General features: G+C 36.3%; 1 protein-coding gene across 4 annotated transcripts in view; it reads right to left on the reverse strand.

Moving 5' to 3' along the window:
* Positions 1-1,334: 1,334 nt before the first annotated feature.
* Positions 1,335-20,505, reverse strand: part of PRKCI (protein kinase C iota) — a 67,736-nt gene continuing 48,565 nt past the window's right edge. For all 4 annotated transcript variants that reach the window (XM_045903400.3, XM_064585518.1, XM_064585521.1 and 1 more), the window contains 10 exons: positions 19,933-20,109; positions 19,405-19,502; positions 18,321-18,407; positions 16,370-16,505; positions 12,968-13,055; positions 11,581-11,706; positions 10,947-11,026; positions 8,553-8,642; positions 8,056-8,171; positions 1,335-3,956 (listed from right to left, as the gene is read on the reverse strand). In XM_045903400.3, the coding sequence (XP_045759356.1) occupies positions 3,869-3,956; positions 8,056-8,171; positions 8,553-8,642; positions 10,947-11,026; positions 11,581-11,706; positions 12,968-13,055; positions 16,370-16,505; positions 18,321-18,407; positions 19,405-19,502; positions 19,933-20,109 (1,086 nt within the window). In that variant the 3' untranslated portion in view covers positions 1,335-3,868. The remainder of the gene's footprint in view (positions 3,957-8,055; positions 8,172-8,552; positions 8,643-10,946; positions 11,027-11,580; positions 11,707-12,967; positions 13,056-16,369; positions 16,506-18,320; positions 18,408-19,404; positions 19,503-19,932; positions 20,110-20,505) is intronic.

A 20,505-nucleotide genomic window follows, 5' to 3' on the forward strand; every position in this document is an offset into this window, starting at 1 on the left:
TTGTGTATATATGAATTCTGAAAGCTTTGTGGAATCTACCATACATCTGAAAAATGTCTAGCATAAATCACATACAAATGTCAAGTAAAACTCAGACAAGTTTCATTGGTGAAGCTGATAAACTATTAGGAGTAGATTTTATTGCATTTATTTGGCTCCTCTCATTGGACTATTTGTTGTAGACACGAACATCTTTCTCAGCATGTCCATGCTCTGTCTTGAATGCCAAGGCCAGAGATTCTTTTTTAGTGCCGTGCATAGTAAATTACAGTATATTCTGAAACAGTAAACTATAGATACCAACTACTCGGACTATCTGGGTCTTAACTGATCCCTTAAGCACTAGGGCAGAGGAGGGTAAATCTAGGGAGATACAGGCCATCAATATACCAAACAACTCACTGTTGGGTGTTGTCCAGAAACCAAGCTGCTGAATGCTAAAAACTGGAGATTGGCTTTACCAGGGAGAAACTGGTCGCCTTACTGCACAATTTCCCTAGAGCTTCAAACTCCTCTTTGGACTCTGCTTTGGGATTTTACTATTTCAAAGAAAACAACCAAATTTATGATTTGATACAGGGGCTAGCTTGAGCAGAGCTTAATACTGTCTATAACTCCATTTTAAGGAAGAATTGAAATTCGGATAAAATAATAAGACACAGGAGGTGTGGGGCTGGCTTAGTTGGTAGAGTGTGTGACTTGATCTCAGGGTTGTAAGTTTGAGCTCCATGTTGGGTGTAGAGATTACTTTAAAATCTTTAAAAAAATAAGACACAGGAGATCAGTCTTTGGTGGTTTTAATATATAAGCACTAGCTCTCTGAGAAGTCCACTGAAGAAAAAAAGTAAAGGCACTTAAGATTTTATTCTCCTGGTGAAGGGAAGGAGACATTAAGTTATGGTAAAGAGGTTTGTTAAGTGTGGGGCGCCAGGCTCATACCTTTTATTTATAGACACCAGGTACATCCGAGAAAGGAGAAGTTCTGGAACTTTAAGTCACTGTACAACATAATTTGGGAATAACCTGTTCTGAATCTGTTTAAATTCGCTTCAGTTTTAAAGCTAGTTAAAATGCTCTATGTTCACAGCTGATTTTTTTACTAATTTGTTTCCCAATAAGCAGGGATGCATAGAAGAGTGAGTTTAAAAATACACTGAACGATATTTTATGAATGAACGTCTGTGATATGGCATTAGCACTACCAGAATGCTACTTTAAGTAAAGCAAAATTCCAAACTCTAAAATTTCTACTTTCCTCCTTGAACAAATTTTGATGCACCCTGTGCTTATGCAAATTTCTGAAATGCTACATATTAAACCTGTTCCAGTCTTGGTGAGTATTAAACATTTTATTTAAAGATTTTAAAGTAAAAAAAGGGTACACAAATACAGATTACATTATGATGACCAAGGCAGTATTCTACATGACAAAAATCAAAACAGAACAAAATTTAAAAAGTAAATATACAGGTACCAAACAAGCATAATACCGGATATGCAATTCAGGCTGCATACACATAAAATGATCTGACCACAGACATGCTTATGCAAAATAAGTTTTTTTCTTAGAACACCAAAATTCCAACCATTCTGTCAACTGCCTTATTCCCGTTGAGTATTTTGAAAGAACTTCTATATAATATAAAAGGAATTGGCATGGCACTTAAAAACTACAAAAAACAGAACACAATTAAAAACATATTTGTAATGCAATTTTGTATAAAATATACATGGTAAATCTTGTTAAAAAAAATATTTAAAAACAAAAGACCACCCTGAATAATGGTTAAAACCTCATCACAGAAAAATGTTCATCATTTGTAACATTACTGATAGAAAATAGATGGGATTTTGGGGGGAGGGGAGATATCTAACTTGAAGAAGTCATTCAAAATTTATTTAAAATTGTAGATAAGATAGTAACTCACTGCCTACCCCTTTCTCAACACTTATCATGAATATTCTAATATATAACTACAGGACAAAATAAAAGAATAGCTCAAAGAAAGTGTTTCTCAAAATAAGGTCCAAAGACCCGAAAGAATTCTAAGGTGGGCCCAGCAATGTGCATTTTAAACAAATATCCCAGGTGATTGTTCCCCATTCTAAAATTTGAGAACTAATGCCCTAGGGAAACAGTACCACTTAAAAGCAAGATCATAAATATATTTCTGATATGTCCGAATTTTCTATGAGTTTATGGTTTGCAGTGAATTCTGTTTCTTTAAACAAGTTTCAGGTATTAAGAAAAACATATATACCTGTTACATAAACATGGGAATGTATATAAACGTTTTCCTTTGAGGTTTTCATTGCTTTCAGATTTAGTTATTTCAAGAAAAATGAGTATATGGCCAGAAACTTCAGAAAAATTACATTTCTAATAAAATGTAGCATCCAAAAGAGATAATTTATTAAATGCCTATAAATTTTAAATCATTCTAAATTTAAGACTAGATAGCTTTCCCCAAAATTCAATTTTACTAAGATTAGACAGTAACTTAGATGATTATGGTTACTTTTTACATCCCTTTATATTAAAAAAATATTCAAAATAAACAGATGCTATCATTGGCATCCCTTTAAATAATAAATTGCTAAACACTAATATTAATAAAAAATAATCTGAAGAACTCTGCCCCTGAAATGTATTCTACTTTTTACATGTGTTACCTACTTAATAAAAACTCACTTAAGGAGCTGGAACTGTGGGGTATGTATGTGCATGTCCTTAATATTTATTCATGTGTACCTTATTTTTAAAAATTTCACTGAAGACTCCATAAGCAGGGTCCAAAAGTATGGATAATGGGGCTTTGGTGAAGAAGTGAGTATGTTTAAGTGAGTATGGTTAAGACACTATTTGGAAGATAAATACTTTTTCTGTATACTAAATTATAAGGAAAAAATAGCATACGTTCTGTCTCCACTGGATAATGGAATGCTTTTACAAGTCTGATAATGACTGCTTCCTTATTATCTAAACCAAATCACAAAAAATAACTGTGGGATTTGCTAATAAGGAAATAAATCTCACAATCTTACTTTTCGGTATCTATTTTAAATTTCTATTTTTTTCCTTTCTATATACTGAAAAATGCTACATTCAAATGCATCCTGGGCTCTTTGAGTGACATTTATTAACATTCCAGTTAAAGTTCTGGCTAAAGGGGTAAGCTCAGAAGCTAATGCCCATATACTAAAGAAATCACTCTAATCAGTTTTTCAAAAACAGCTAATGATTTGGAATCTGATACTTAATACAATATGCCTGTTTTTTCCCTCAAGGAGAATTTGTATCCCTAATTCTAAGCAAGCAACGACATCTTTGATTACCAGTTTAATAACTGTTGCCTTAAAAATCAATAATTTAATTATCCAAGGCAATAAAATTTACAACTGAATTTTTAAACACAACTCAGAAAGTAATAGGTAATATAATAAATTGTTGTTTTTTGAATTATTCTTTTATATCAAAATTAAACACTTCAAGATGAAGTGAATGAAGAATGACAAAAAAATCACGGGAGGCTTACGACGTAATCCCACCAGGTGCCTTAATGCAACGGATATGCTGTTTAAAAGCAGTGTAAGTATTTCCTTTAAACAAAAGGACGACTTCATTACTCATCAGTAGGCTGCTGGATTACCAGTATAGTTAAGTGTTGACACGACTGTCTGGAAACTAGTTTCATTTTCTTTTTCATAGTTAGATGTAATAATTGACTCTTACAGCCAATAACAGAAGATATTGAGTGCTTTTTTGTAGGTGAAAAATATAAAATGGTTCATGGTATCCAGGCTGGTAACAAGTTTATTCATGCATTAAATGGCAACACAAGCAAAATGCATAGTTGGAAAATGAGGATCAGACACATTCTTCTGCAGACATCAAAAGAGGATTGATGTACTCAAAACCTTCGAATTCAGACTGATCAATCTTCCTCACGATGTCACTGTTGAGAGAAGAATAAATTAATTTTCATAATCTAGATTTCTTCAACTTTTTACTTAATTGGTAAAATAAAATGAAAAAAAAAAAAAAAGCAGGGGCGCCTGGGTGGCTCAGTTGGTTGGGCGTCTGCCTTCTGCTCGGGTCATGAGGTTCTGGGGTTTTGGGATTGAGTCCCGCGTTGGGCGCCCTACTCAGTGGGGAGCCTGCTTCTCCCTCTGCCCCTCCCCCCAGCTCGTGCTGTCAAATAAATAAAATCTTAGAAAAAAAAATAACAAAAAAACAAAAAAAATAAGGCTAATTTACATAGATTATGGGGGAAAAAAATCTCTTAAGTGTTTAGATTAGTTCCAAAACATTTTCTAGAAGAATCAAGAATACTGAAAATAAGACTAACAATCCCACAGGCAAGTTTGGAACTAAAAGGTGGTCCAAAATTGGAGGCTAGGAATAAAAAAGTCACAAACTGTCACAAGTCTAGTTAATTTTAACTTTTGACCTGAACATTCGTATTTATAGGTAAACATCCAGGTCTGAATTAGCATTCAATTTAGTCATCACCTCAACAGGAAGATGGTGACAAGGCCCAGGAGAAGTTAACTGAAAGGAAAAGGCAATAGGGACAGGTACACAGACCTGAAATAAGGAGCGGATACTGCAGGGAGGTAGTAGAGACGCTAGCATTCTGCTACACTAAGCTTCTACTTTAATATGCAATAAGAGTAGTACTATTGAATATTTTAATACTTAAATGCACACACCGTACTGCAGAGCACAAAGTTACACAGGATATAGTCCCCTCCTTTAAGGAGGGAAGGTATCTCGTATAATGAAAATCTACAAGAGAAAGCAGTACCTGCTAAATTTCATACAGGACAGCTAAGTCCTGATCTAACCACAGTTCTAAAAAAAAAAAAGGGGGGGGGGTGACTTCTAGTTAGAGAAATCGAGAATGCCAGCATTCATTGTATAAACACTTACCAAACGGAATTATGAAAGATGATGTTGGGTCTGCGAAAAATGCAAGTAATTTATTAGAGTTGAAAGCACAGGAACAGAAGCATGTCAAATGACAGATGATCTGGAAGGAAGGTAATGGCTAGCTCAAAGCAGCCGGTGCCGTTTACACGGAAGAGGTTCACCTTGATTCATCAAAGATGTGGCTGCATCTGAGGTAGCTCAGACAGATGAAGACTCCGTACGTAAAAATGAAGGGTGCTGACAGAGGAGCGGCATGAGCGAAGGTCAGAGCACTCTACCAGAGGACGCACAGTAACGGAGACTGGTCAGAGCACAGCATCTGTGCTAGAGCCAGCGAGAGACGACCGGGGGGTCAGGCAGGAGATGGTGGGAGGCCAGCACTGCTGGCCAAGGGGACAGATTTTATCTGCTAGGCAAGCAGGAGGTTCCTGGAGGCTTCCGACAAGGGAGTGCTACTGAGATGTGTGGAATGGGTGGCAAAGCAAAGAAGGTGCCCAATGAGGAGGATAGTGTAATATTCTGGGTATGATCTAAAAGAGATGTGAACTAGACTCATGGCAATGGGAATGGAAATGAAGGATCTGATGCGAGTAATGAAGTAAAGGGAAAAGAGACAAGGACTTGGCAGCTGAGTATGTTACAGTTTGTTAAGAAAAAGGAAGAGTCAATAATCACGGACATTTTGAATCTGAACGAATACGTGATAGCATAATGAGCAGAAAAGGGTAAATAAAAACAAGGAACTGATTGAGAATAACAGAAAAAGAGACCATAAAGAATCATTACTTTTCTTTTCTTTCTTTCTTTTTTAATCTCTATACGCAACATGGAGCTCGAAATCACGACCCGGAGATCAAGTCACAAGCTCCACTGGCTGACCCAGCTAGGAACCTCAAGAGTCATTACTAAAGGTATTTTAGATTTTGTATGTTTGAGGTGCTTATCTGGCGACCTAGGGGAGATGTTTACACAAGCAGACAGAAATGCAGCTCAGAAGAGATACTGGGTGGAGGCTAGGTGCTTCAGAATCGTCGTTCATTTATTCTTCACAGTGGCCTTGTGACGGAGGCAGTAAGAAAATAAACAGGCTCAGAAAAGTTAGGAAATTCAAACCCAGGGACACCTGGGTGGCTCAGTCGTTAAGCATCTGCCTTTGGCTCAGGTCATGATCCCAGGGTCTTGGGATCAAGTCCTGCATCGGGCTCCTTGCTCAGTGGGGAGCCTGCTTCTCCCTCTGCTTGTGCTCTCTCTCTCTCTGCGTCAAATAAATAAAATCTTAAAAAAAAAAAAAAAGAAAGAAAGAAATTCAAACCCAGGTTACCCGGTTGGTAAGAGGTGGTGTCAGGACTCAAATTCCTGTCCTTTGATCGAATCTGGTATTCTTTCTAATACATGACGCTGTCAGAAGTAATTATATTGGTACACCTCTCTCTCCTTTAGTAAATAGTAAGCTTTTTGTGAGACCCACCTACATGTTAATCGTCTTTGAATGTCTAGTACTTAGTACACTGCCTTTTGCTCAACTGTTTCCCAGTTTAGCTGGGCGTCATTTAAATAGCTGGTATCAATATTGTGGGGCTGGCTGAACTCTCCAAGGCACAAACTGCATATAGCAAAGAGAAGGCTGTCATGAACGCAACTGTGGAACATCCCAGTCTCACTGGGGACAGGGAAAAAGGGGTGACAAGTGGTCACACAGATGCAGCAAAACCAGGAGGGGTAGTGCCAACAAAGCAAGGCCGTGAGTGCCAAATGCCGTACAGACATCAGGGGAGATGAGGACTGCTCCGAATATGCTTTAAAAGTCAGAAATTAACCAGTCAATTCAACCTTCAGACGCTGAAGGAACAGGTTAAACTGTAAGGAGTTAAAGTGCCGGTAGTAAGAAAGCCCCAGTCAACGTTGACTATTCTCAAGGAGTCTGGGAGAGATACTGCTTATCTATTTCTCTTTTACCATGAGATTCTATTAACTATTTTGAAAAAATGAAGGAAGAAAATGTGATGGTTCAAAGATGTGCTAAGATTCAGGGGAAAAACTAGGATTTCTGGGCATGTTGATAAGTAGCAGAAATGCAGCAGGGAAAGAGAAATTAAAGGAGGTAGAGGAATGGACGTTAACTAACAAAATGAGATCCTGGCAGAAGCTAAGGAAACAGGTTAGGGCCACGGGGCACCCCCTGCAAGCGAGGGACACCCAAGCGCAGGGAAGAAGGAAGAGGAGGTAAGAGAGCAATTGTGAGCCTCGAGGTGGTCTGGTGAGATCTGAAAAGGGAGCAAGCTCCCACCGGAGGGGGACGGGGTCCCCATCCTTGCAGTCAAGGTTAAGGCAAGGCTGATCCACTAACAGTGGGGGTCGTGGGGGTAGGACTGAAGGCTTCTGAAATTTCGAGACAGTCTGGAACAGTTGGCACGAAGAATGTGGTAGGAATTAACAAGATGTGAGTAAAAATACTGCCGAGGAGGAAGGGCCTCCTCGAGATCAGAGAACGAATCTGTAATGACAGGTAAATGATCAAATGTCCCCAAATTATTCTAAACCCTACTTTTAAAAGATTCAACATAAACATAAAAAATATGTCAGCTCACTGCTGGCTGGACTTGGTAGGGTAATGTAATCTTTTTAAAAGCAGTCGGGCAATACATATCAAGAGCTTGAAACATTTGATCCCCTTGGACTAACACCCTTTCGAGGAATCTATCTCAAGGTAACACGCAGGGACTCTGACAAAGATGGCGGCCTGCACAACAGGGCAGTCCAGGGCAGCGCAAGTGCGTGGACTTGGGCAGACTGGGGTTTGCGTCCTGACGCCGCTGCCTGGCAGCCACCTGGCAACTCTAAAACTCTGCTTCCCCTCTCCGAGCCTCAGTTTCCTTGCCTGTAAGACGAAGAGGACAATAAGTAGATTCACAAGGTTGTCGTGAGAATTCGAGATAAGGCACGGAAGGGAAAGTAGAAGAGGGCAGTTGTTATAATTTATAAGAGTCTCATAGATTCAAATAATCCCGTAACTGAATGGCTAAGTAAAGTATATTATAATCTCATAATGAAGCACTGTGTAGCCACTAACAATGAAACTTTCAAAGAACTTTAGAAATATTTCAGTCTATAGAATTACTTACTCATCATCTGGAGTGAGCTGGACAGGTTCATTAGTAAACTGAGAATCAAAGTTGTCCAAACCAAATTCCCCAGAAATATTTGGTTTAAAGGGAGGTACCACCTGCTTTTGCTCCATCTAGGAAAGACATATTAGATGACAGCTCAAGCCTACGTTCTCAGAAAAATTCCACCTCTACATTTCTCCTCTGCCCTCAGATGCCTCCTCGGTCTATCCCCGTGAGTTCTCAGCCATGGCTCTACAGTATTCACAAGGATGGAAGTCATTTACAAAACTGAACACTGACGCAGGCCTTACTAATATTACAACCTGCTCCATTAAATTAATATTCTAAGCTTTTACTGTTTTAAAAGCTTTTTAAAAAAGCACTTTAGAGAGTGGTTTTAAGTTATTACTAAAGCTGTGATATATTTGTTTTTCAACATTCTTTTAAGATAATAAAATTTGGCCCAAGATAATAATGAAACCTAACATAGAAAACAATGAAAATTTACATACCATATCCCAATCAACATTTCGAAAGAATGGGTGTCCCTGAATATCAGCAAATCCTGTTTGAGGATGACAACCCAATCGTTCCTTTGGGTCCTACGGTGGGAAGAAATGTTTCAAGAAGTAGGTGGATATCATGTTTTAGAATAAGTCATCTTTGTGACCTGGGTTTCGTGTCTATTACATGATACCTTATATCTGAAATCAGAATGGTCTACCTTTCATTTCTACATAGTACAACACTAGACTTAAATGAGTATCTGAAGCTTGTGACAAGATTTCCTCATGGCTCTCTCTAGCTATCATGTGATTATAGTGGACATAGGTCACTACTCCTTGCTAAAGAAAATGGGAGGAAAAGCAGCAGAATCTGGGCGCCTGGGTGGCTCAGATGGTTAAGCGTCTGCCTTCGGCTCAGGTCATGATCTCAGGGTCCTGGGATCGAGTCCCTCATCAGGCTCCCTGCTCCTTGGGAGCCTACTTCTCCCTTTGCCTTTCTCTCTCACTCTGTCTCTCATGAATAGAAAAAAAAAAATCTTAAAAAAAAAAAAAGCAGCAGAATCATTTGAGCAGCACCCTGATATTTCTTTGGCAGAGATTAGAGTGCTGGTCAAAATATACAAACCCCAAACTTTACAAGTTTGTTCTTGGCTCATTTTAAAAGCCCAATGCCCAATTACAGCAACAAACCATAATCTGTATACAACAGTGATACAACCATTATGTGAACCATTGGACTGAGAAGGGGCTGCAACTTATAAAAAGTCATAGCTTATTCATTACTGTGAATGAGAACATGTTACTATTTTCCTTTCCAATAAAAGATATTTAATATTAAAACCTCTCACCTTCATTTCTCAGTGTGTTAATACTTAGATTTCCATTTTAAATCTTTCTTCATATAAAGTACTCAAAAGCTTCAACTTATTCTATTAAAATTCATCATTATCTTATCTATATGTACCTTAGAAGGTAAATGCACACCAACCTACTGTCTAACCTACAATTTATTTAAAGTAAGATTTATGACTGCCAAGATCACTGTGATACTATAAGAAGCATATCTGGGGTCTGTCCCAGGTTCCCGACACAGAGCTCCTAAAACCCTTATAATTTCCTGAGTCACAGACGTGTCGTTATTCATAACGAGTCCCTTTTGATTATACCTTAGTTTATGCTAGTAAGGTGACTCTTGGTGGGCCTGCAATAGCTTCAGGATGGGATCTGGTTGCCAGAAGAACCAACCATGTGATTAGAGTTGTAACTTTCATTTTCAGAAGGGCTGGAAATTGAGTTCAATCACCAATGGTCAGTGACTTAATCAATCATGCCAATGTCATGGAACCTCCACAAAACCCTCTGAACCCTGGGGTTTGGAGAGCTTCTCGGTTGGTGAACACATCCATGTGCTGTGAGGGTGGTGTACCCCAACTCCACAGGGACAGAAGCTCCCGTGCTCAGGATCCCTCTGGACCTCACCCTGGGTATCTTTCCATCTGGTTGTACATTTGTATCCTTTATAACAAACCAGTGATAGTAAGTAAACTATCTCCCTGAGTTCTGTAAGCCGTTCCAGCAAATTACTGAACCTGAAGTGGGAGGGCTGTGGGAACCCCCAATTTTGTAACCAAGTCACACAGAAGTGTGGGTACTCGGTACTTGTGACTGGCATCTGAAGTGAAGACAGTCTTGTGGGACTGAGCCCTTAAACCCCTGGAATCTGATGGTAACTCTGGGTAGTTAGTGTCAGAAAAAAAAATGAATTGTGTAGGACCCCCACTATGTCTGGAGAGTTGGGAGAATTGGTTGTTGGTGTGGAAAAAACCTACACATCTGGTGTTAGAAGTGTTGTGAGTAAAAACTGTTCAGAATCATAATCTTAGGTCCTAAAACTCTTCTAACCTACTGACCACAACAAATAACTGAATGGTCTTCAGATTTTTTAAGACCAATGACAGCATTTCATTTCTTCTGAATTTTATCTAGGGCTTTTGACATGATAATCTACGGGAAACACTACTGCCAAGTGCTCAGTAAGTAATGAGATTCTATGACTAATAACCCAGAGAAAACTGAATAATAGAGCTATAAGTACGATTGCGGCTATCCCCAAAGATTGTAATTTTTCTCTAATTGTGTACATGATATATATCATTTACATTAAAAACACCATACGTAGTATATAGCTGGGGGTGAATTACATTGCCGAAATGGAAAGGACAACTCATCTCAGGATCTAATGCTGTCAAATTACCCTCTGGTGAAGAGCCAAATTCTAGATCTAACTGAAAAAATTATATACTCTGATGTTCTGGAATGTTACACTGCCTGAACCTCTAGTTATAGTTTCATTTATTATATACAGATAAACCACTAAAGATTGTTATACACAATTTATACCTTGTTGAGAAAACTCTTCAGGACACTTGCAGCTTTTACAGACAGAGAACGTGGTATGCGTATTTGTTTTTCCAAAATAACTAGAAAGATAAAATTATGGCATTATATTTAACTTTTACATGGCTTCGATCTTTACATTTTTATTATGAGGTGCATAAGGCATTCTAGCAGAAAAAATAAGACATTACATATATCACTTCAGCGTCTGCTTGTTTTTATCCAGTACGATTCTTTGTATTTCTAATCGTGGGCCCTTTTTTTTTTTCACCTTTTGATCCTCTTATATTCTTGGTACCCTACTTTTTCTCCATATTGTTCTTGGACTTATGCACTCACAGGGTCCATGTGAAAAGACTGTCCTCTCTAGCCACAGGATTCCTTCCTCCAATCTCTGTGGTATAAAATCTGAATGAACCTCTTTGTTATATTTTTGAGTATGAGAAAATAGTTGGCAAATGGACTGAAAGTACAGAGGTAGGAAGATATATTTTTTTTAATTAAGACTCACATATTAAGAAGTACACTGTCCAAATTATTTTCCTTTTTCTTACCCAAAGTAAAAACGTGAGCCATCCTCATTCATGCTCTAGAATAGGTTATTCACAGAGAATCTCTGTAAAATACTGTAAATTACCTTGGAAGAGATAATCCTCTGTGTTTTGATCAGGGTTATCAGAGCTTCCAACAATATCAAATGGAGATCTTCCTGCCATCATCTCAAACATTAATACTCCAAGGGCCCACCAGTCGACACTGAAACCTTCAAAAAAGAAATTTTTGAAGCAACAAATTATCTATTCTGCATTCTTGAAAGTCAGTAACTTGAGATTCATTTTATTATATAATGAAAAAATAAACATAATGAAAACCTAAACTCTAAATGCATTATAACTATCATGGTAGGCACCGAAGATTACAGGAATAATTCACTTATCAACAAGGGGAGGTAACTAAAAGATAACTTGAAAAATAAAATATTGGAGGGACACCCAAGAGTCAGTTAAGCACCTGACTCTTGGTTTCAACTCAGGTCGTGATCTCAGGGAATGGGTTTGATCCCTGCATCGGGTTCCGGGCTCAGTGCAGTCTGCTTGGGATTCTTTCCCTCTTCCTCTCCCTCCCCCTCTGCCTCTCCCCCTACCTGCATAGGCTATCTCTCTCTCACTCTCCCTAAAATAAGTGAATAAAATCTTTAAAAATAAATTAAAAAAATAAAATATTGGAAATGAAACATAAATTTCTTTTCCCAAATATGCCTGCAATTTCAGACTCATGATCTGTTTCTAACATGTTGTTTTTGAGGATATAATTAAATTGTACTTGAGAATAACTTTCATTGGTCTGAAACCTGATCTTCTGCTAGCTGCTTAAAGATCCTTGAAGGACCTTGGAATGAGATTATGAACAGCTGTCAGAAGTACCCATCCTCCTTTACATCTGCTGAAATCAGAGGGCCAGAACCCAAGAAGTCAAATGTGTTCTTAAGATAAATATATCCTCTGATTCCTGACAAGCAGTCACCCTCTTATCTATAACACCCTCACAATCTTTCCCTCATTTTTCAGATTCCTGGAGGAAACATCCCAGGAAATATGAACAATCTTCTAAGGGTTCATGACTCTGGAGTCACATGGCTAAAATATAAATCCCTACTCTGCCACTTTCTAGCTGTATGAACTCGGGCAAGTTATTTAAACTTTCTGTAAAATGGGAATTAACAGTGCTTACCTCCTAGGATTATTGAGAGGCTTAATTAATATGTGTAAACTGCTTATATTAGTGCCTAGTACTTTTAGTGTTGCCATTAATAAGATATTATTCAAATCTGTACCCCCAAATACTGCTAAGATCCTACTGTCTCCAATTTCATACTAGGGTTTTCATGTAGGTTTTAAGGGGATCAAGAAAGTTTATATTAATAAGATTAGTATTTAAATACTACAGTATAATATAATGCAATTGGTACCACATTTAACCACTCATCTAGCACATAGCTAAAATGCCACCTATTTATTTATTACCATAATCTTCTCCTCTTAAAATTTCAGGAGCAATGTAATTGGGAGTACCACAAAAAGTGCTGGTTGTATCTCCTGGCCGTAATCCTTCCTTTTATAAAAAAAAAGAAAAGAAAAAAAAGATATAATAAGATAGAAAATTATCTTCTAAATTCATCTCTTTTATTTCATCTATTATATAAGCTCAGCATCTATAGGTAATATATTAAGCTTAAATAAAATACCACTAGCAGTTTTCCATATTATTAAAATCACAGGTTGCCACTAAATAGCTTAAAGAAAACCTGTCCTCATTAGATGTTGGCAGAGTTCAGTTAAGATAAAAATTGCACTTGAAATAATTTATAATCAAGTAAAAATTTAATACAAAAATTTAACTTGTATGAGTAAAAGGAATCAACATATTTTATGAAGAAAAGAAGCACTGTATATCCCATCTCCTAACACAAGCACTGCTGCCATAATGATGTTTTCCTTCTGGTTGTTTTTCCTAAGGCATACATTTTTTTGTTTTGTATTTCAATTGAAAAAATTAAGGCAAAACATACTAATGTGTATAAATAGAGAAACTACACAATGACAATGGAAAAATCACCAAAAAGTTATAAGAAACTTGCATGCACCTAACAACACAGTCTCAAAACACAAAGAGTAAAAATAGATAAATTAGGAGAATTTCACAATCCCTGCTATGGAATGAACGTTTGTATGCCCCCAAAATTCATATGCTGAAGCCCTAATGTGATAGCACTGGGAGATGGGGCCTTTGGGAAGTAATTAGGTCATTAGGTTGGAGCCTAATCCTGATGGAATTAGTTGTCTTTATAAGAAGAAGAGAGCTCCCTCTCTCTCTTTCTGCCATGTGAGGATACAACAAGAAGACACATCTGCAAACCATGAAGAGTGCCTTCACCAGACACTAGTTCTGCTAGTACCTTGATCTTGGACTTCCCAGCCTCCAGAAGTGTGAGAAATAAATGTTTGGTGCTTAAGTCACCTAGTCTACAGTATATTGATACAGCAGCCTGAAGTGATAATACAATCCCCAATCATGACAAGTGATTTTAACACATCTGTATCAGAAAATGATATATCATACAGACAAAAAAATTTAGTAAGCAGAAAAAGATTTAGACAAAAGCTAGAGCTAAATATAATATATATACTTAGAGAATATGTATAATCTATGTGCATGTGAGGAGAAAGGGAGGAGGGAAAGAAAGAGAGTGAAGGACAGAGAGACTCCTTGCATGGAAACAAGAGATTATATATCTTTTTTTAAGTACATGTGGGATACTGATCAAATGCTAAGTCACAAAGGAAACCTCAATATATTTTCAAAGAAACCTGTATCATTCATACCATTTGCTGGCCACAAGGCAATTAAATAAGAAATCAACAATAAAAAGATAGTTTAAAAACAAGACAAATAATATTAAATATACAATTAAACAAGCAAGAGAAAGACAATTCATTTTCATGAGTTTCATTGTTTAAGTAATGCATGCCCATTATAGTAACTTAAAAAATATGTAAAAGTAAACAAAATAAATGTGTAATGCTACATAACAGAACAACACATAAAGAATTAGACAATGCTCTACTTTAGAACTTTATTTAATGTGATATTATAAACATTTTACATTGTTATGAACTTTTGGTAAACATCTTAATGACTTCATAATGCTCTGTACTGTAGTCATGCCATAATTTCCCTAATCATTCTCCTTACCAGTGGCCATGTAGATTATATATAATATTTATCACAAACTATAATAAAAAACTTTGGTCATAAACTTTTCCTCATAGACCAAAATATTCACTCAGAATATCCCAGAGGCAGAAGTACTAGATAAAAAAGTATGGCTGTACATCTTTAAGATTTCTGATACATCACCACCAACTACTTTCCAAAAGATTGTAACAATGCATACATTCACCATTGATACAGGAGAATACCCATTTCTTTAAACTCTTGTAAGTAGACTATTATAATTTTAAAAACCAGTATCTGACATGCAAAAATGAAGTCTCATTATTGTTTTAATGTGTATACTTTGTAGCAAGGTTAGCATTCTTCATGTTTTTTTGTTGTGGTTCAGCTTTATTTTCCTTTGACAAATTATAAGACTTTTATATTATTGTCATTTTTCTTTTGAAATAAGAAAAAAATCCACTGGGGGAAAAAGGTGACAGAGAGGGGCGCCTGGATGGCTCAGCTGGTTAAGCGACTGCCTTTGGCTCATGTCATGATCCTGGAGTCCTAGGAGTGAGTCCTGCATCAGGCTCCCTGCTCAGCAGGGAGTCTGCTTCTCCCTCTGACCCTCCCCCCTTTCATGCTCACTCTCTCTCATTCTTTCTCAAATAAATAAATAAATAAAATCTTAAAAAAAAAAAAAAGATAAATGACTGAGTTTTGTACCTAAAAGCAAAAACACTTTAGGTAAAGATTTTCTTTTCTAATGTTGCTGAACAGATAATAAGGTCAAATCTTCAATACTATTAGAGTGTCTTAATGTTAACATTTAAATAATCTCCAACCTCTGGAGGCATTTCCCTCAGGTGAATGGGGGAGTGTAATTCATACATTTACATGCTTGTTGCCATATATATATATATATTTTTTTTAAGATTTTATTTATTTGCGAGAGAGAGAATGAGAGAGAGAGAGCATGAGAGGGAGGAGGGCCAGAGGGAGAAGCAGACTCTGAGCCGAGCAGGGAGCCCGATGTGGACTCCAGGATCATGACCTGAGCTGAAGGCAGTCGCTTAACCAACTGAGCCACCCAGGCGCCCCTGCTTGTTGCCATATTACTGTGTGAGGATAATTCTGCCCCAGCTACTTCTAACAAGGAGAGTAGCTCCCTACACATTTTGTGCAAAAACACTCGACCCTTAAATGAAACACTGTTACAAAAAGAATAAAGTACCAAGAAATAAAGGATATTGTCCTGACAGTAACTGAAATTCTTATTTTGTTCTACTGTACCTTATGTCAGATATTTAAACCTTAAATATAAAAAATGATAGACTTCCTGGGAAAATCTTGAATGCATTATCAAGAGTTACAATTAAATGTCAAAGACTGGAAGGTGACATGCAAGTAGTTATGCTAAAGTCATGGGATTGCAGACAATTTTTATTTCCAAATTTTCTTCTATAGTATCACAACATTCAAGATAAAAAGTTACAGACAATAAAAAGAAATTATTATAGTACATATAACACTCACAGAAAATACGGAATTTTGTAAATGGTTAGAAAGTATGTATGTTTGTCCTTGTGCTAAAATCCCAAAAAGTATCCCAAAGTAGCAGTCATTTCCTCAACTTTAAATACTGTTATTTTACCAAAACAATTTTATGAGCTGCTGAGATCTTCTGATTAACTAGAAATTTCCCTCACCTTACACATGCCATAGTCAGTGAGTTTAATGTGTCCTTCTGAGTCCAGCAATACATTGTCCAATTTCAAATCTCTATAAATTATCCCTCGTTCATGAAGATAATTTAATGCCAGACTGATTTCTGCAGAGTAAAATCTAAAATGAAAAATAACTTATTTGATTCAAATTTTTAAATTGTGGTAAGTTTCTAGAAGTCCTACCCCCACCTGCAGATGAAAACACCAAAATCATGTCAAAAGATTTTTTTTCTCCCAATGTTTTTAGAAACAATACCAAAACACAAATTGAAGTACCACTTTAAAACATCTAAGCCCAGAAGACAATTATAAAAGTTCCAGTCTACATGAAACTCGTACTTGTCATAAAATTATTAATTTGCAAGTCTTGAACAGAAGTTCTTAATCTGGGTCCTTGGCCAGACCTCTGCTGCTACAACCAGAGGCACGGTGGTATGTACATGAGTACTTATACCGCTTCTATAGGGTTTCCACAGCTTTCATCACTTCTCTAAGAGACCAATGCTCTCCCCAAATGCTAAGAGTCACTGATTGGTCTAGAATAGAAAAAATACTAAAAGTTCTACTCAAACTATAAAATCCATACCAAAATTCTAGAGAGGGAATTAAATTATTCTACAACCATACCATTTAATATTAAAGAGCTTTTTAGAACTGCCACTAACTAACTCATTGGTGATAATGAGAACTTTTGACCTGAATAATGAAAACGAAACACCCAAGTTGGTTTATGGCTACTTTGGTGAATGTTACCATGATCATGGTTCGAGGTGCTTAACACATACCTTCTCAGCTACTTAATTCTATGCATAGAGAACCTAAGCCTTTATTTTGCACTTTGGTTCCCAGAAAAGTAAAGATGAAATAAAACCAGAACTGGCACTTGAATACAGTAGAAACTACTCTCCCCAAGTCCCACTGAACAAACAAGGAACAAATACAGGCTATGGTCACAATTAGAAATATCATTTGTGGCTCTGCTATAAAGGGTGATCATTTAATAAAGACTAAATACAGGAAATTAACAAAACAAAACACAGTTTCGTCCAAGATTAGATTAGTACAATTTCTACCTTATAAAATTGAAGGATATTATCTCTTTTTGACAAGAAATAATCAACGTCCTTGCAAGATTTCCATGAAACAAGTATTTATAAAAATAATATCTTTAACCTTTATTACATGCATATACAAACTCATATGCTTCATTTTGGCATTACTTTTATGGAACACAAAAGGGTGAGGATTATTCCTAATTCTGAGTAAAAACAAAGCAATACATGGCACAGATGAATTAAACTTATCCAAGGCCATGATCCTTCCCCACCTAACTCCTCCAACATATAAGCAATTTACAGTCTTATATAATAATATCAAATTAAAGACACAAAATAAATAAGTAAATAATATTTAATGATCTTTTCTCTTTTTTATCGACAGGCATGAGATGAGAGAAAAAACAAGTCAAAGGCAGAAAAATTCAGAAATTATAATTACAGGAAGAATAGTCAGAATTACATAATAGCTTAAAAGGAATTGTTCTATTACTCTAGTATATATGAATAAGAATCAATGAAAAACTGTCAGAGATCACTGCAAACCCTAGATGAATAAGTGTAAATTCATCAATTATTTCAGTTGTGGACGTTGAATAGACAAAGTATTTTTAAATAACTGGGTTTAGTAAACTAAAGGTTCTCCCTTTAACACTGTTTATACTTTTCAACTGCTTATATTAATATATATTATAATGTAAACTAACTTTTAGCTTAGCCCCTACATGACTTACAAAAAACTAGCATCAAAATAAATAATTTATCTAATCTTTTCAACCAGTGGCACATAAAAAGTCCCATAGCATTCCCTACCCCCAACCCTCCCCCCACCCAGCCCCACCTCCAGCAAAAATCTAACACAAACAGTACATATTTACCTGGCATGTTCTTCAGGAAGTTTTCTTTGTCGCTGCATATGAAACATTAGATCTCCTCCATTTACATACTCTATGACAAAGAACAATCTAAAACACAGGAGAGATAAGAAACAAAACAAATGAATGTGGGGTGGGGGGAAGAGGCAAACCAAGGAACAGACTCTTAACTCTAGAGAACAAAGTGATGGTTACTAGAGGGGAGGTGGGCAGGGGCAGAGGTGGTAGGGATTAAGGAGGGTACTTGCAAGGAGCACCAGGTGTTGTATGAAAGTGTTGATACACTATATTATAGACCTGAAACTAATATCACACTGTATGTTAACTAACTGGAATTTAAATAAAAACTTAGAGGAAAAAAGTATTTTTTAATTAAGAAAAAAAAAAGAAAAGAAAATCAGCAAGGCTTAAATCCAGGAACTTTATATGTCAGGCTTAAAAAAAATAAATAAATACAGGAGAGAGCACATGAAACCAAGATCCAAAATAAGGCACTGTCACTTTGCATTTTAAATACTACAGAGACCAGTTACAACATAGAGAGCATTCTATAGATTTACCCTTAACAAACATTCCAGGAATTTGGTGGAAACAAAGGGTAGTTGGAGTCGAAAGCTGTTTAATCACAGAAGATACAAGAAAATAAACCAGCATAATTGTGTAAACTGTGTCTTCTATTTGAAAGTAGTACCACTAGCAATCCAGAGCCTCTCACTCTCACCCCAATTTTAGCATTTGCAAGATAAGTCATTTTCAACTGTCACTTAAGGTAAAGAAGTTAGGATTTCTCCCTCTAGTTAAACTTTAGGAAACTTTAAGTACTAAAACTAGAATCTTGGAGATATTTATGACTTGATTTTTTTTTTTTTTTTTTTTTTTTGCCTAAAGTGGGTAATTTCCTAATGCCACTCCAATGTTAAAATGATATCACTGATTGGAGTCTGAGTAGTAGGAAATTTTAAGCATAGTACTGTTGTGTCCATCTCCACGTCTTCCACTTCAGGCTTACAATAGAAAGCAACTGTCATTGTCTAATATACCAAAATGTGTAAAGCCCAGTAATTATTCCATTATCTTTCAATCTTACCTGCTTTCTGTCTGAAAGCAAGAATGCAGCCCAACAAGAAAAGGATGATTGGATGCCTGTTCAAAAACATGCTTCTCCGTCTGTACCCAATCAATATCCTATTTCAAAATATGGAAGAAATCTATGTCAAACTGAATTATCATCAAAACTATGATAAATTTGTTCTTAGTAATTCATTTACCACATACGCAATTACTAACTAGGCTAAATACCAAAAGCACTGATAATCATGAAACAAGAGCTTATATACAAATAGAGAAACACCACCAATAAATCTTTCAGTATTATGAAACAGTCTAAAAAACTTTTACAAAGCTCCTGTACTTTCCCTTGATAATAATATGGTTTGATTTTTATTTTTTAAAAATCTAGTAATCATCACATTACATTAAATCTATCTTATGTAATCTGTTTGAAGCATATATTTAGAATAGACTGAAATTATAAGACACAAACATTGAGGTTTTCTCTGAAATAGTACACCTAAGCCAATTTAACAGTTCAGAAATAATAAATCATTGTGCTTACCTCATCATCGTTGACCAGCTCTTTTTTCACAACTTTCATTGCATAAATACGATCTGTTTTTTTCAATCGCACCAATAGTACTTTGGCATAACTTCCTCTACCTATTACCCGAAGCAAATCAAAGTCCTGAAGACCTAAACTGGATGAAGCTTTGCCACTTTCCCTGGTATTCATTGCCTGTTGAGAACATTTACATCAAAGAGTTATACCTAGAGGAATTTTGCATAATACATTATATTTCTAAGCCCTGGTTATACCTAAGATGATTTTAAAATATCTTCTGATTTAAGTTCTTAATAGTTCTTTTCTTACATCATACGATATAATCTAACTACGCAACAGGTAGGATGAATTCATGAGTTGAGGTCAGAGGGATAATGATAGGAAGTTGACATCTGAGAAGTGTTAAAGGGTATCTTAAGATCTGACAAATTTTGGGTCTGGAGGCAATGAAGATACATGAATTTAAAAAATGACACTAACTTTGATGACCGGGAGATTGGAGGTACTACTGACAGAAAAACAAAGTGTGCACACAGGATAAGATTGACAGAGCTGTTGAGATAATAGGCT

Source organism: Mirounga angustirostris, unplaced genomic scaffold (assembly GCF_029215605.1).
Source record: "Mirounga angustirostris isolate CCGP_5_RB_7025 unplaced genomic scaffold, mMirAng1.0.hap1 SCAF_1, whole genome shotgun sequence".
NCBI lineage: Eukaryota > Metazoa > Chordata > Mammalia > Carnivora > Phocidae > Mirounga > Mirounga angustirostris.